The sequence below is a fragment of the Toxoplasma gondii genome, chromosome X (assembly GCF_000006565.2).
Source record: "Toxoplasma gondii ME49 chromosome X, whole genome shotgun sequence".
NCBI classification, from domain to species: domain Eukaryota; phylum Apicomplexa; class Conoidasida; order Eucoccidiorida; family Sarcocystidae; genus Toxoplasma; species Toxoplasma gondii.
In genome coordinates this window covers 448,759-464,944 of record NC_031478.1, presented here as the reverse complement: position 1 = coordinate 464,944, position 16,186 = coordinate 448,759, and the positions used below count along the sequence as shown (strand labels likewise).

The following is a 16,186-nucleotide window of genomic DNA, read 5'->3' as shown; positions in this document are numbered from 1 at the left end:
CCCCTACCCCGGTAGACTGAACGGCGTTTCACGCCCATTCGAGTACAAGCAAGGAATTGTCTCTCAGAGGCGAAAGGAAGCATTTCTTTCAGTTGAGCATTTGCACTTTTTGAGCTAAAAAGACAGCTGCTGATCTGCTGCACGAGTGAAAAGTGGTGTGGACCCCACACAATGTGCATAGAAGAAGAATGCGACCTCTTTATGATTTCGTCGCGGCACTTCGAGGGGAAGATAGAAACAATGTTGCATTGCAGATAGTGTATGCACATGGACAGGATAGTGTAGAAGCACACATTTGGAACTGGAAATGCTGGGAAGCACACCGATGGAGTAGAACCAAGAAATACCAATGGCACGACGAGAGTTCCTCTGGTGACGGACGCAAGAAATGGAAATCCCTGTTGTGCGTCTTCGACCTGAAATATAACTTTTGAGGGGCGTGTCTTCACGTTGTGTCCCCAGGTTCTTCGGAACAATCGTTTGTTTCTGTTTCCCTCCAAAAGACAGGTAGCAAACCTACGTTGCAGAAGCTTGCCGATACTGACAGAGCACTGACGGAGCAGAGAGGCTGAAGAGGCGATGATCGCAGATCTTCACAACGCGTAACAACTGTTCTTTTAGGAGCCAGTTCTCCTGCTTTTCGCCATATATTTCTTCCGCGAAAACCTACGAATAACTTTATCGAAGTCTGGTGGTGGATGTTTGCCTTTTTTGATCCGGTGCGTTCCACTGGCATTCTCTCAAAAACATGAGGACTTTGAGTGAGTGCGACGCTCTTTGAGAGCTTTCTCGTACACCGCAGAGGTTGGCTAACCCTCTGTATGTAACACGCTTTACATTGTATCTACAGGTTTTTTTCCTCCTAGCAGGCGTGATGCAAGTTCTCGCTTTCGTGGAAGGCAAGGATCAAGAATTCGGGTAAGTGTGCAAGAGTAGACTGAGAGCTGGTGTACACTTCCTCGTTCCCGAATTTCGAGCTACTTCCATCCTTTCTTTTTTCGTTTCTTTATCCCATCGCGTGCTGCTCCCTATTTCCGACATGGCGTCACCTCTGTCACGCCACCCGGGTGACCAGTATCCCCAATAGGCTGCCTCCCAATGCCAGCAGAATGCTAGCGGCCATGGCATCCGCCCCAGCCTCGTTCAGCGCCTCCACCGCTTCACCTCCAGCCTCTCCTTCCGCATGCGCGCTGCCAGTTGCAGAAACACTTCCCGTCGTTGTTGGACGCACTGTGGTCACAGCAGTCGACTCAGAAGCCTGGCTAGACTCAGAAGGCGAGAGAACTTCGCCCGGTCCGTGCATGGTGGCTCCGGCAGCGGTTTCTCCACCTAAGAGAGGAGACAAATCTTCAGACGCGCCTTCCGCGCCTCCTTGGGACGATGGCATCGTTGAGACTTGCGACGAACCCCCTGGGTAGCCAGCTTCCTTGTCCTCTTCTCTGCTGAAACTCGGTGGACGGGAACTCTCAGACTGAGACGTTGGGGTGTCTGGCGAAAACGGTCTACCCCAGCCGGTCCCATTCGAACCCGCCTCGTGTTCTTCGTGCTCATCATTTCGCCCACTTTCGTCTGCCTCAGACGGATTCCCTGACCCGGTAGGATGCGTGGAAGGCTGCCCAGCAGAGGCGCCGCTAGAAATTCCAGTTTCATTGCCGGTCTCGCGGCCGTACGTTGGCGACGGTGCCCGGCCGTGGCGCCGATCCAGGTCCACAGAACCTCCACTGGGGGGAAGGGTATTTTCTGACGAAGTGGACGGACGCACGTCAGAAGGGGCTGACGACACAGAATGATGGACAGACCCCGTAGAAACTCCTGGCTGGTCAAGATCCTCACGCCTGCAGAGAACGATAGAAGAACACACGGCATGTGATTGGGGAAAAGGTGGGAGGGGAGTAAAAGACAGTCAGAAATGTGGCAAAAGGGAAAAGGAGGGAGTGCGCAGACAAAGAGTAACGGAGCGTCGTGGCAACAGCTGGAACAAGTATGACACAGAACGACAGAAAAATCACAACGGGGAGACACGAAGGAGAAACAGCGTTGGTGAGAAGGAGATGTGATGCCTCTCCTTTCTGAAGGAACTGCTCAGGAAAGAAAGGTCTACTTCCAACTCAGCATACAGGAGTGGCCTAAAACTGAAGGTGTTTCATCGTGAAGCGCTTCATGTGGGGCTGCTCAGAGCACCCTTTTCCCTGTTTCTACCGGCGCTTCCTTTCCGTTTTTGTTGGTAATGCTTCTTGTTCACTTCGAATTCTCAGCACCAAGAAATCCTCGCGATAAGCAAATGGACAACGATGCGCACCGTGTGAACGGCATCGCCTTTGACGACGAGGAAACAAGACACTTATATATGTTATTGTGTTTGTAACTGCTGAACGGTGCGGAGGCGAGCGTTTTAGTGAAAAGGAGCATGTTTCTCCCGGCCACTTCCTCTCCAACACGTTCCTACCTGCAGACTCTGCAGGGGAGCTTGAAGCCACCAGTGTCAGCGCTGAGGTCGTAAACGAGGGGCAACTGCTCGGCGGCAGAGGTGCACCGGTCGACAAATTTTTCGTTGGATTGTTCGCAGTATTCGACTGTGGCTTCTTTGCATGCATCTGAGCCTCTCTCCATGACGTAGTCGACTTCACATTTCATCATCGGACATCGGCAGTAGCAAGCTGCAAAGAGCCCCGCCAGTTCCTCGAGTTGCGCTTCATCGTACACGGAGCCGTAGTGCTCCTTAAGTCGCTCGTGGAACTCCATACCTTCCACCTCAATGCACCGATACGCACTGCAGGTGTCTGACTGCCCAGAAAAATACTCGGTAAGCGCTTCGAGTTCCTCCCGAGAACACCTCCCCTCACGCGGATCGGAGACGGATCCGCCGTTGATTGCTTCGTTGGCTGCAGAAGAGTCGGCGGCAGACGGAGTCGGAGCAACTTGCTGTCCAGCTGCAGAGGGAGTCGGAGCAACTTGCTGTCCAGCTGCAGACGGATGGTCTCCATCCTCTTCTGCCTCCTGTGTTTTCTCTTGTGACAATGAATCCGCGGAGGCTGGTGCCTCCACGTTGTTTGCCCCTGCATCGGGAGACAAGGACTCACCTCTGTCAGAAGCCACATCTTCGGTGAAAGTCGGGGAGCTGGAAGGACTGGAAGGTGTGACAGCATGGGTAGTAGCATCCTTCAAGGAAGGCGAGGGGGACCCAGGCTCCTGCTGAGACTGTTCAGGGTGGTCACCGGACCCTGCCGCCTCTTCATGTTCGTGCTCCTCTGGCTCTGCCCGTCGCCGAGGGGATGAAACCTCGGAATTTTCTCGCTGATTGTCGTCTTCGACTTGCGTTTTCTCTTGCTCGTGTCGCTGTGAAGACTGGAGACCGACCAACACGGTGTCTTCTTCGTCAGCGACGGCCTCGCCGGGTGCGTTCATTTCGTCGACGTGGCGGCCCCCGAACCTGCGGTACGCATTGATGATCGGCGACGGTTTGTGCGCAGTTTCAAATGCCTTTTCGTGGGACTGGTGACTGTCGTAGTAAGAGGGCATTACCTCGTTTTTCTTCGTCTGCGAAGACGGACTGACACGGCCGAAGAAACTGAACGATGCAGGACGGGGGGTCTGGAGCGGCGGCGACGCCTCGCTCGCTCGGTGCCGAGATGCGATCGGCATCTCCTGGAATCGTCCGTCGTATTCGTGAGTTTCAACGAAGGAGCTGTCGTCTCCAGACTGCGGCAAATCAAACTGCTCGTGTGCAGGACGGAACGAGAAGAACGTGTCTTCGTCCTGCTCGTACTCGCCAACGCCGTACCCACTCGAGTACTCGTCGTCCGGGTTGAAACGGTGCGTTTCCTCGTCACCCTCGACCCACGACGGCAAATGGTCGTCTGACACAACGTCCACCCCGTGATGGAAACTTGGCTCCGCTTTCTCTGCTTCGTCTACGCCCGCTGTTCCGGTGTACCCGATATGCTCCTCTGGGTGCTCGTGCTCTTCGGTCTCCGAGTTTTCCGTCGGAACAAACAAATCCGTTAGGGGACCCGAAAGTGGTGAGTCTGCAGCTGTCGTAGACTCATGGTGTGAATGTGCGTCCGTCTCAGTTTCGTGTACGCCAAACAACGGACCGTCTGAGCGTTCTGGATCTTCGGCGGCACGTTGAGGTGCAGTGGAGGGAGAGAAAGGCCGTACTCCCTCCGTCTCAGGTTGCACTTGCATCGAGCTGTGTGCGTACACTTGTTCCGTTGCATCTGTTTTCGACTCCTCGTTTTGCTCCTGAATGTCTGTACTATTTGCCGGGCTTAACGTCGGCTTCTCCGTGGCTGACTTCTCTTCTGGTGCGGGATGCTGAAGGTGGTCGTGCTCTGTCGCGAAGAGCGGATTTTCACTTCCTTCCGCGCTTCCAACCTCCACAGCCACATGCGCTGGCGACGCCGAGGTTTCGTTTTCCTCCGTGTCTTTTCCCGCATCTTGGCCAGAGACTGATTGATGTGGCTGAGACGGTGTCATCGTGCCCGTTTCGTCTTCAGATGCCAGCGCTTCCTCTCCTGCCGTCACCTTGTCACCATGTTGCCCATCGTTTCCCTTAGCGTCCATTTCCAACCTTACGTGGTCAGAGCCAGGGATCCGGGGGGCGGCATCAGGATCTGCTTGCGCATGCTGCCTGTCGTCGCCAGCCTGCTGTTCAGTGCCGGCGTTCTTTACTTCGGTGGAAGTCCCTCTGTTCGGGGGTGGTGAAACGAAAGCCTCTTGTTCCGGGATGACGATTGTCTCCATCGCCGGCTCTGTAGAGTTGCGGACCTGTTGAGCCGAAAACACACGGTCCTGATGATCTCGTGCATCGTCTCCTCCCTCGTTGTCTGCGGCAGACGCAGACGCATCAGCTACCACCGGCACCGTAGTGTGAGCAGCGTGTGTGGTTTCAGGCTCTGGCAAGCTTCCAGGTAAGGAGTCTGTCTCCGCCGCCTCTGATTCACCGGCAGAGAGTCCTTCTTCACTCCCTGTCACTGCATCTATACTCCCGTAACGAGTAATCGTTCCTGGGGTTTGCTCGGCAGCAGCAGCACTGCCCGTCTCAACTTTGATCTCGGGGGAATCAGACATGTCAGACTGATGGGTGATCGACATCTCTGATGATTTCTGTGAGGCATCACCATCGATCGAAGTGCCAGGGTAGGCAGGTGTTTCGAGAGAGGATGCGATCGGGAGACTATCTGGAGTTCCTTCGCTTTGAAGGCGCGTCATCATGTTGGTATTGTTACCTGCGGACAAATGAGAGCCTAGTGCATCCAGAGGTTCGGGCAGCGCCTCTGACAGAGGAGTTTTACTCTCGTGTTTCTCCTCTACTTCGGTTCGGTCGTGTTCTGTTGGCATCCCCGCGGACACAGGTGTCTGCGAAAGAGAAGATTGAGGGATTGTTTGCGTCCTCTCCGCCTCGGTGGCAAGCTCTGTATGATTTTCATGTGCTTGGTGTGTATCATTTGTTCCGTTGGCTTCGCTAAAACGATCCGAGGACATTACATCATGGTGTGATGTCTCTCCTTGCATTGCTTCTTCTCGGGATTGGGTGTCCGCCTGCGTGTTTGCCGAAGAGAAAACCGAGCTCGTGGAGGGCGTTTCACGCGCTGACATTTCGGTCCCCGGATCAAGGTCGCGTCTCTTTGCCGGCTCGCCTGCCTCTTCATCGTCATCATCAGGAACATTCTCAGATGTGTGTTTGGCTGTTCCGTCAGATCTAGGCATCGCTTCAGCTGATTGTGCAGTGCCCGGCGTAACTCCGCTGTCCCTGTCCCCTGGTTTTCCAGGTGATTCTGGGTCGCTTTCCTGTGAATCTCCAATATTCTGGGCTGTGTGAGGTGGCGTGTTCGGCTCTTCGGCTGTATAAGGCGTCGGGTCGGAGATCGATACAGCATCAGAAGAACTAGAACTCACTACGACACTCCAGACCAACAATCCGAGCAGAAAAACACACAATGTGGAACGCAAAGGCCGCGAAAGTGCATCGTGGGATCTCTGATATAAAAGATGCCCCCAGCCAGACCCTGTTCTGGGGGCTTTCAGCAGCAGAGAAAGCATTATGTCAGTGGGGGCAAAATGCCTGAAAGGCGACGGTGACGGGCAGTTGAATCATATATGTGGAAAGTCGAAGTAAGCGGCGCACCACCGACACTACCTTGTGTCTGCTAGATCGTGAACGTTTCTGTCCCGTGAACGTTTTCTGCACTCAACACAATGACTCTTCGCGACCTTCATGTGCCCAGGTCCCTGCTGCTATCGAGAGAAAGAGGAGGCAAACATGTAGATTCAGCGGGAGCGTCTGTGTATGAGAGAACGAATAAAAGCACGAGACTGACACACCTTGTAGAGGAAGAGTTAACATGAAAACAACGGGCGTTTGCCCGTACTCGCAAAAGACGGGCTAAGCGTGACAAAAAAGTTGGGATCCGTTTGCCACGGCAACAGATGAGACCACGGGAAACACACCGTAGCGCTGGAGTCACAAACTGTTTTCCAGCGTTGACCAGAGGCTTCTTCCCTCGACCCAAGTTCGGAACGAGAAGGCGATAAACAGGATGTCTGCCCTTCGTACCTCTCGACCTGTGTTTACACAAAGAAGAAAAGCCTTGAAAGAAACTGGGAGTCTGAGTTATTCGTGACCAAAATAGAAATCAGAATCTCTGTAAACCCAAAACGTGGCGAAAACCCTATTGCTGCTCAGTAGGGCTAATCCATTACCTTTTAAGTCGAGAGTGACGTCAGAACACAGACATGTTCCGGTGTACCGCGCACGGTGTCCTGATGTTCCACAAACATTCTCAGGCAAATATGTGGCTATTTTTGGGCGCAGAACCCAACTGACAAAAAACTCGAGTGCGTGCAACGTAAGGAAACCACTATACACAACCTTTTTCGCCGAATCGCGTTGACGACCTTTGAGGCTGTCGCGCCTAGAACAACGCGGCACGACGGTGACGAACGCGGGCCGAAACAAGCTTCAAACAGTGATACGGAAAGAAAGCAGTGTTAACACACGGAACTGTAGCTGTTCGCCGAGAAGAGGTTGATTTCTCTCCTGTTCTACACTTTCTCCATCTTTTTGGGTCCCCAGAGCATCCATCCCGCAAGGGGTGTGGCGCGGACCCCCAGGCCAACGCTACTAGCGTCGGCCAGCCTGTAGCAGTGGAAGGCGGCTGAGAAACAACGACTCGAAAAACAGAACGGACTGTAACATGCCGGAGGCTCTCTATTCTTTTTGGGAGCTCTGCCGCGACAGGACGAATTTCCCCGCTTTTTAATAAAGGCCTGCAAGACCAGGCGTGAGAGTTCGCTTTGGAAACCTTTCACACTGGTACCACGAAGTCGTCCGCCTATTCCGATTTAACAGCTATCTTCAGAGATGTAAAGCAGGGACACAGATTTATCGCCGCTGTGACAAGGAACGACCATTTGTCACTCGCATCGACGAGCCACTCGACCGGTATTGTGTTGTATGGGTGTCATACTCCCAACAAAGCAAAAGCCGCAAACGAGAGACAGCTACCACTCGGTTGTTAGTATGATCCGTACCATCGTAGAGGGAATAATAGTCACTGAGAGCATGCATTTCCTTGTTCTGAGAATGAAGAGTACGCGCGTTCCATAACTAAAATCAGTGAACGCTTTTTCGATGTCCGTAAGCGGGATCACGTATTAAATTTTGTTCGATCCACGACACTGCTGCCTGGCTTATGTCTTTTCGATTTCACTCCGATCTGCACGTGCATTCTGAGTGGAAGCGTTTAACGCCCAGTCGTGGCTCTCTCCAGACCATCGCTCCTGGCTTCATAGTACGTACCACTCCTCTGACCGTCGACTTCCTGACCAAAGTAGCACGTCGGAAGGATTAGCACATTTGAGTGACTAGAGACACCTCCATATCAGCCGGCTTGGCAGTCTGGATGCCAGAGACATTTCTGCGAATTGACGGCGACAGTCGTGAACATGTGAGTTCGGTAGACCACAGCGCTCGATGCGTGAGTCACGAAAAGAGTGATCTCTCGCTTTGTGCAGCCGTTAGTTGTCTCTTCGCAACCTCTAGAAACGTGTGGCGCCGACATGCGCTCGTTAGGTCTTGCAGACACTGTGTCGGCGACTAAGAGACAAGCGGGGGCATGCGTATATCTAAAATAGAACAAAGAGCCTGAGTCGAAGGCAGGCTCCTCTTGAGTGTGTGGGACAGATCAGAGCAGACAATATGGTTACTCACAAGTTGGTGGCAAACGAGAATCGATCAAAACAGTAGACGCGTCTAGGGCGTTCAGCTCTGCACCTGTTTCTTCGCCTCAAGTTCTTCCCACGCACACGTCGTTGAACTTCGTTCCGGTTTCGTCACAACTCGACACCGAGCCTGCGTCTGCGTGGCTGCTATTTCTCCACGACCCAATTGCTGCCCCAAAGTTCTCCCTTTCGAAGCGAGCAGCAGAACATTTTTGATGGAATGTCGAGAGTCTGCATTTTACTATTCTTTTTGAGAGTTAGAGGCTCAGAAGGAGGCCGACGCCACCGCATCGGACCTATCAAGAGGCAAATGGCGAACGCGTCCTCGTTCGGAGCGCGAAAGGCACCCCCAGTGACAACGCCAACGCGTTTTGACAAAACAGAGAAAACAACCATGAACTTGACGAGCACTTCTTATCCTATCCTCTACCATCTAATATGCATACAACATCCCTCCAGAATCTCCAAAGGAGAAGCTGTTTTTCACTCAAGGCGCGCCTTCCGTCCTGGACCTCTTTCTCCTCGGGTTGTCTTCGTCACGGTTTCTCTTCTGTCTGTTCTTTCGGTGCCTCGACTGCAGGGTACGAGCCGTCAACCTTTCCTGCTCCCACACGCATCCCTCGCGACTGTCACACCTTCCTTGCTGACGGATTTCTCGTCTTTCCGCACCCGGTTCTTCTCGGTCCAAGTCTGTCTCTGCATCGTGAACGCCGTTTCTGGGCAGTGAGAAGTCGTCGAGGAACCGACAGCCTCGAAAACCTTCCCGGTCCGTGGTTCCCGTGCGCCTCTTCCCCTTCAGGCTTCTATCTTACTGGCTACAGACCAGACTTCGTGGGCTCTGTTTTGAGACTTCGGACGTAGATGTTGTGGTCAATCAGCTTCTGCGTGTTGACACAGCGTTCCCGCAAATCAGCGAGGAGATCTGTGAAGACGTCGAACCGCTTGATGACAATCGATGTGACGAGCGCATGCTTAATTGCATCTGGCAACACAGGAACTTTGAAAGCGTAGATCGGACAGTAGCCATACGTCTTCTCCACCTCTGCATGCACTACGTCGCGAGGCACCACAGGGCCAATGCCCCCGTGGACGACGGGGATTCGCATGCCAAACTCTGCCTGGAAATGCACAGAGAAAACGGAAGACACAAGGGCAGGAACATGCAGACACAGAAACGACGAAAGACACAGAAAACAGCGGAAACGCCAAGAAGCTGAGGTTACAGGAACCCCCTCTATCTAGCACGTTTACGTACATAGTCGAATACCGTACGTAGATCGAGAACGCAATGATATCCGCATCCAAACAAACAGTTATAATACATATATATATATACATATATATGACGTACGCAGATAAGCATGCGACAGATTGCTTAACAGACTGTTCTAACAATACCCTACACAGGAATGTATATATATATCTATATATATATGCTGAGATCGCTCACCTGCAGTTTTTCCATTTCATCGAGGAGAACATCGAAGGTGCCGACGACGTCGGTGCGTAGAATGACAGGAATGACCGGGGCATTCTTGGCAGGAGTCAGGAGCGCCTTGGATCGTTGTTTCTACGACAGTGACAATCATATGAAGCAGCAAGGTAACACCTATGGACGAACAGATCCTTTAAGTAGAAAAAAGCTTCAGTGAATAGAGGTCGAACAGTTCTACAAACGAGAAAGGACGTGTACATCGACGCATGCATTGCATGCAGACAACACACCAAAACAGTTCACTGGAGACCCCAGAGTTCGGCTCAACAGCACAACATACACCTGTCCGTCCTAGGCATTCACTCGCGGTGCGGAGCCGATCCCCGGAGGGTCACAGTGTTGTCGACTCTGTGTGCGTCAAAGAGAAATTCATCAGGTCCGACTTCCAACGAGAGAACAGGCCGACGTCCCCAGATTGTATCAAACGAATCAAACATCCAGTGTGGAAGTCTCCACTGTCTCAGCCAACAGATGTTAACGCAAAAACAACATGCAACTGTCCAGCGCAGTCGTGGCACATGAAGCTCTGTCTGTCCTGCGTTCGTCAACCAGAAAGCACAGGAGAGGGACCCTCCTAACTCTCTCCTATTTCCACGTGTAGATCATATCGCCTCACTAACTGCCCGCCCTAGTCGCCACCTTCTTTCGAGAGACAGACATCGTTTTCTCTCGTTCTGCGATCTCCGCATGAGGCTTGTCATGCTCCCTCCTGTACAGGGTGTTCAACGTTATTTCGTTCATCTGCTTGGTGTTGCCTGCGCCGTCTCGTCATGTGGGCAGACAGTGCAAAATGATTCTTCTATTCGCGCTTTGCCCAGTTGTTTTCTGAGACACTGCGACGCTCACGGGCTTCCTCTGGGGGAGACTCGGTTCTTCGAGTGTCTCCGGAAAACGCTCCTCCTCACGGAAGAGCTCGTCTTCTCCCATGATTCCTCGAATCTCCTCCTCCGTCAACGGTGGCTCCTTCAGCGCGTGGCGCCGCATGCGCTCCGCCTCGACCAGCATCGCCCTCTCCTTTCGTCTCTGCTCTCGCCTCTCCAGAGCCTGCATAAAATGGACAAGTCAGCGAGACGCAGTTCGATCGCCTCGAACATCCACTACGCAAACGCGGTCGCGAGACTCCGCACCCCAGCTTGTCGGTTCTTATGTCTTCGTCTAACGACATGCATACGGATAATTTATGCAAACTCATATACATATACATATACATATATATATATATATATACAAATAGGGGGACATATACTGTTTATGTGTAACACTGAAAACCAACAGATGAAATGAATTTGTGCTTTCTGCACACGACCGAAGAAGACGCACGCATCAAAAGAAAAGACCGGAAGCAACGCTTTGCACCCGCAGACGTTGAATGCGTTTGCTGCATTTTCTTTCTGTGGCACAGTCGACGGATGTCTGTGGCCTCAGCAAGAAGACAACGCGAGAGACGACGCTTCCACGAGCTCTCAACGCAAACCCCCGGAGACGAAACAAGCGTGTCAAGTTTTTCGCTGTTCTTTCAACAGTCGACGCGACAGATCTCTAAAAAAGAACGAGGAGACTCGAGAGTGATCACACCCGCTGCCGCGAGTCCCCGCGAGTCCGTCGACCGCGTTGCTCTTCTTCGGGGCGCGGCTCGACTCTGAATCTGAATGAGAGAACGTGGAGGTCCTCAGACAAGCTCCCAGGAGAGGCAGGCTGTGACACAGAAAGCTTCCCAAGCGACAGTGGCCAAGAGAAGGGGAGGCGTTGTTGCTCTATTGTTTGTGAGGTTGAAGACGCAGGTCGACGCAAGTTGAACCTCAACGGTCGACCCTTGGATTGCTCGAAAAAGTCTATCACAGTGTCACTGCGCAGTGAAGCACCCTCTCTTTCTCACAGGGAACTTCGCAGCTCTCGAAGTTCACACGCGCCTTGGACGTCTGCAGACAACAGACACTTGTCTTCTGGATTACCCGGTGTTTCGCTTTCGACCGCCAGCGGTCCATGAGCGCGTCGTTCTTCTCCTTCACTGCTTGGTGCCACTCGTCGCGACTGTCGAACTGCCCCCAGAACTCATGCAAACTTCCCTTCACCTCCTCGTCCTCATCTTCTGCTTCTCCGTCTCGCCGTCGACCTCGCGAACTTCTGCGCCCTCTTGATCTCCCCGCACTCGCTTCGCCGCCTGCCGGGGCGTCTCCTGGGATCCCCGAAGGCGCCTCCAGACTCTCGGAGCCTCTCGTGTGCATGTACAGCGGCTGCGCGGCGTCGCTGGACATGGCGATGGAGTCGTACTCGCATTCTCTTTCATTTGTCTTGCCGGCCCCGGCACTCCTCAACAGCGCCCACTCATCGAGGACGCCAGCACCCCTCGAAACGGTGGACTCCCCGTCAGACGCGACCGTCGCTTCTTCACTTTTCCTCTCGCGGCCGCCACGCGCTCGCTGCCCCCATGTCTCTCCTCCCTCTGCTTCTTCGCCGGAGTCTCTCGAACTTCTTTCTTCTTCACTCTCTCCCAACCGTCTTCTCCGGCGTCTCCCCAGAGGCTGGCTGAACTCCGCCAACGTGACCTCTCGAAACAGTCGAACAGAAGACCTTCCTCCCTCTCCTTCTTCTGCTCTCTCGCCTTCTTCTGCTCTCTCGCCTTCTTCTGTCTTCGCCTCTCTGCGTCTTGGTTCATCTTCGTGGGCCAAGTCTGCGTCTTCGTCGAGTTTGTGGCTCAGCGCCGCTGCGACTCCGAACTCCTCGATTGCTCGTCTGCCTCGCGTGACTTCTCGTCGGTCGAGCGCGGCGTCGGCGAGGCGCTCCTGGCCAGGGTCTCCTGTCTCCTGTCTCCGTCCCGTCCCCAGGCGTCTCTGCACTGTGGGGTGGTCGGCCTCCCACTGGGAGATCTCGAGGGGCGCTCCCGCAATCTGCATGCGCGCGAGCCGCTCGACGGACCGGCGATACTCGGCCAAGCGGAAGGCGCGACACTGCGGCAGGAGATAGATCCGGTCGTCCACCCCACAGTCTCCGTTGAGGGCCCGGGAAACCCCACACGTCACCACGGCGCCTGGCGGGAAGGACGCAGCAGCCGACGCGTGCGGCCCCCGCGGAGCGGAAAACGGAGACACATCGGGAGCAGCGAGAGACCGGCCGAGGGACGAAGAAGAACTGCGGGGAGAGGTGTAAGTCGAGGAAACCATCTCGATCGACCGAATTCGACCATACGCACTTCCAGCGACAAAGTAGCTCCCTAAACACAAAAGGAAAACACCGGGGGACAAAGTGACACTAGGCGATCTGGAAGTGACAGAGACGGCAGCTGCCTCAAACATGGAACTGTGGCACACACACATAGGCAAAGCGACAAGAACATTTGCAAGATGCAGCAGCCACTCAACTGAACCTACGGTGACGCGACTGTCGAGATGAAGAGAAAGCGACTGTCGATATCTCCACTGGCGAAAGAAGTTAACCCACAAACCGCCAATCCAAAACGCATTCAGACACTTCCCTCAAAGCCCAAGACGATTCGAGCTCTGAGAACTCGTCCCGAAAAAACAAACAAAGGTACACCATATCGTTGACAGACACATGGACTACAGATCAACGTGTGTACACGTACCGTATCTACACAGACATATATATATATATATATATCTGTACATATAAATATATTTATATATACATACGCAAAGATATATATATATATATACAAATATATATATATATATATATATATATGTATGGGCCAGGAGAGACGCACCGACGGAGAAGTGTCCCTGCTTGATGAGCACCGTGTATAAGACGCCGCGGTCGCTGCTTTTTCCAACTTCGAGGACGACGCCGACAGCCGCGGGAGAGACCTGGGCGTCGACAAGAGCATCCGATCTTCGCTTTTGCTTGGCATGCAGCGCCGCAGCTCCAGGCGAGAGCGAGAGGGGCGAGAGCGGACGCGGCGGTGGCGACGAGGAAGCGAGAAGAACGAGCCGACTTAGCAGGGTCTAAAAGACAATAAAGGCGAAGAGAGACAGTGAAGAAGAGACGGAGGCGCCAATGCGCACAAGAAAAGAAAGAGGGAACGAGAGAAAAAGAGAGAGGGTAGGAGAGAGAAGAAGGTGCGTTGAAGGTTTCACGACAGAGAAACAGAGACACAAGAAACAAGAGAACTTACGGGAGAAGAGAAATCGAGAGATGACGGAAGGAAACTGGAAAAGAGAGAGGACGATGGCAGTTAAGAGAAACACACATGTTGTCTAGGTTTCTCCCCTTCTTTTCTCTCTTCGTTCTCTGATCGTCTATATGCTTCTTCGTCTCTTTCTCTCCAACTCCCCTTTCTCTCTCTCTCTCTCGCTCCGATTTCGTCTTCTGCCTCTTTTCTTCGCTTCTGCCGCGTGTGTCTCCTTTCCGGTTTCTTCTCCTGTGAAGGTTTTACCTCGACGCCGTAGCCGTAGAGAGCAGAGGTGCAGACGGCATCCATGATTTCTTGGTCGAGGTCGCGCTTCAAGAGTCCCTGTTCTCTGAGGTGTTGGCACTGTCTGCGCAGTTCCATCTTGACAAGTTGGACTTCTTTTGCGTCTGCGAATGCGCTGTTCTCGCGTTCTGTCTCTCCGTCCTCCGCCTGCCCGGCGTCAAGGGCGATTTCCCGGGAGGCGCAGGCGGGCAGGATTCTGTCGACTTTGTTGATGACGATCAGGAGCGGCAGATCGAACTCGTCTGCGAGGCGCAACACTTCGTCTGTCTGCAGGCGCTGGCCTTCCGTGACGTCCACGACGATGCATGCAAGGTCGGCGCATGCACTCGCGCGTCCGCGCATCGCCGCGAACGTCGCGTGACCAGGAGTGTCAATGAACGTCAGCTGCGCCCATGGCTCTCCCGCTTCCGAAGAGGAAGACGCAGGTGGAGAGGAGGAAGAAGGGGATGCGCGAGGGGTACGAGATATCGCCGGTGGGATTCGGACAGTTACTGCAGAAAGGTTTTGAGTAATTCCACCGGCCTCGAAGGGCGCAACGAGAGTGCCTGCGAGTCGATCGAGCAGCGTTGTCTTTCCGTGGTTGATGTGACCCAGAAGAACGACAACTTTCGTAGAAGGCAGCGGGCTGGGAACCGAAGGAGCAGAAGAGGAAGACGAGACAGAAGAAGACGAGACAGAAGAAGAGGAGGCAGAAGAAGACGAGACAGAAGAAGAGGAGGGAGAAGAAGAGGAGACAGAAGAGGAAGAAGAAAAAGTAGAAGGAGACCAGTCTGGTTCAGGGTCGACAAGAACGGGGTGCAGGCCAAAGAGCTTGCATGCATGGGCAGCCGAAGCGAAGGGGACGAGAACTTTGCTTTTGTTCACGCACTCAAATTGTCGTTCGCCCGTCTCGTCTCGCCACAGGTACCGGTGGGGCTCGGGTGTACGTACACCGCACGTTCGGAGGCAGGTCGCATAGTCGACGCGGAAGAAGACACGGAGTTCCTGTGAGGAAGGCAGCGAGATGCGAAGCAGAGAGTGAGGAAAAAGACGCGGCGAAGCGGAGAAGACGAAAGACCGCCTGAAGAACAGAAGCAGGCCTTCCCCGCCTCTGCAGAAGAGAATGGCGAAGGACAAGACCGAGGAGCGAAAGCGAAGCAAGGAGAGAAGAACGAGGAGAGAAAGAAGGCAACGGAATGGCGAGGAAGAGACAGCAGGGAGGTAAACAGAGAGGGAAGAGAGCTACGGCGAGCGAAGCTGTGAGGCGCTGAGACACCGACCGAGACGAGAGAGGTGTGTCTGGGAGCGGAGAGCGTGAAGAGAAGGGCAAAGAGAGTCACGAGTTCCTTCGCGTCAAACTCGCAATTGATTTCTCCGGTTTCTTCGTCCTTTAACTTACCTTCGGTGCCACGTAGGGCGGAAGAAGAACCGTCTTTGTTCGCTGTCTCCTCCCCACTAGAAGAGTCTCTTTCATGCGCGCCCTGCCGACGGGTCTGTGGCGCCGAACACTCCAGCGAGGAGAAGAGAGAAGGAAAAACGGAGACAAGAAAGAACAAACGCCACCCGAGAAAGAACTCGAGAAGGGAGACGAAAGCAGCGTAGACGCCCTCATCCTTCCCCTCTCGTGCTCCCCAGACTTCTTCTTCTCTCTCTGTTCTTCGTCCTTTCTTCTTCTCTCTCTGCTCTTCGTCCTTTCTACTTCTCTCTCTGTTCTTCGTCCTTTCTTCTTCTCTCTGCTCCTCTTCTTTGCTTGCCCTCTCTGGTCGGGCCCCTTCTTGTACTCTGTGCGCTCTTCTCTCGGGGGCTGCTTCTGCTTGTTTTTTCACCGGCGCAGAAGTTTTCCCTAGGAAGAAAAGGACGTTGTGAAAACGGTTGCATGCACGCGGCAGAAACAACGAAAAAATCAGGCGTCCGCGCTCTGCCCGGCGAGGACAGAGCGTCTTGGCCCGACTCCCTTCAGGCTGAAAAACTGTCATTCAAAAGCATCACAAGACGCACTGGCGAGGGAGAGTGTCTCTCCTGTGTTGCGCGCCGCGAGACCCTACACGGTTGGCTAG

General features: G+C 53.7%; 2 protein-coding genes across 2 annotated transcripts; both read right to left on the bottom strand.

The window, feature by feature from the left end:
* Nucleotides 1-1,013: 1,013 nt before the first annotated feature.
* Nucleotides 1,014-6,228, bottom strand: TGME49_228240 (hypothetical protein). Its single transcript, XM_002366405.2, has 2 exons — nt 2,447-6,228; nt 1,014-1,835 (listed from the first exon to the last, which is right to left on the bottom strand). Exons 1-2 carry the CDS (start codon nt 6,040-6,042, stop codon nt 1,055-1,057), a joined length of 4,377 nt encoding a protein of 1,458 aa, XP_002366446.2. The 5' UTR covers nt 6,043-6,228; the 3' UTR covers nt 1,014-1,054.
* A 1,781-nt stretch (nt 6,229-8,009) lies between these two features.
* On the bottom strand, nt 8,010-16,183 carry TGME49_228250 (elongation factor Tu GTP binding domain-containing protein). The gene is made up of 7 exons (XM_002366406.2): nt 15,529-16,183; nt 14,112-15,134; nt 13,443-13,680; nt 11,671-12,929; nt 10,565-10,762; nt 9,674-9,793; nt 8,010-9,341 (listed from the first exon to the last, which is right to left on the bottom strand). Exons 1-7 carry the CDS (start codon nt 15,739-15,741, stop codon nt 9,039-9,041), a joined length of 3,354 nt encoding a protein of 1,117 aa, XP_002366447.2. The 5' UTR covers nt 15,742-16,183; the 3' UTR covers nt 8,010-9,038.
* Between the last annotated feature and the right edge of the window lie 3 nt (nt 16,184-16,186).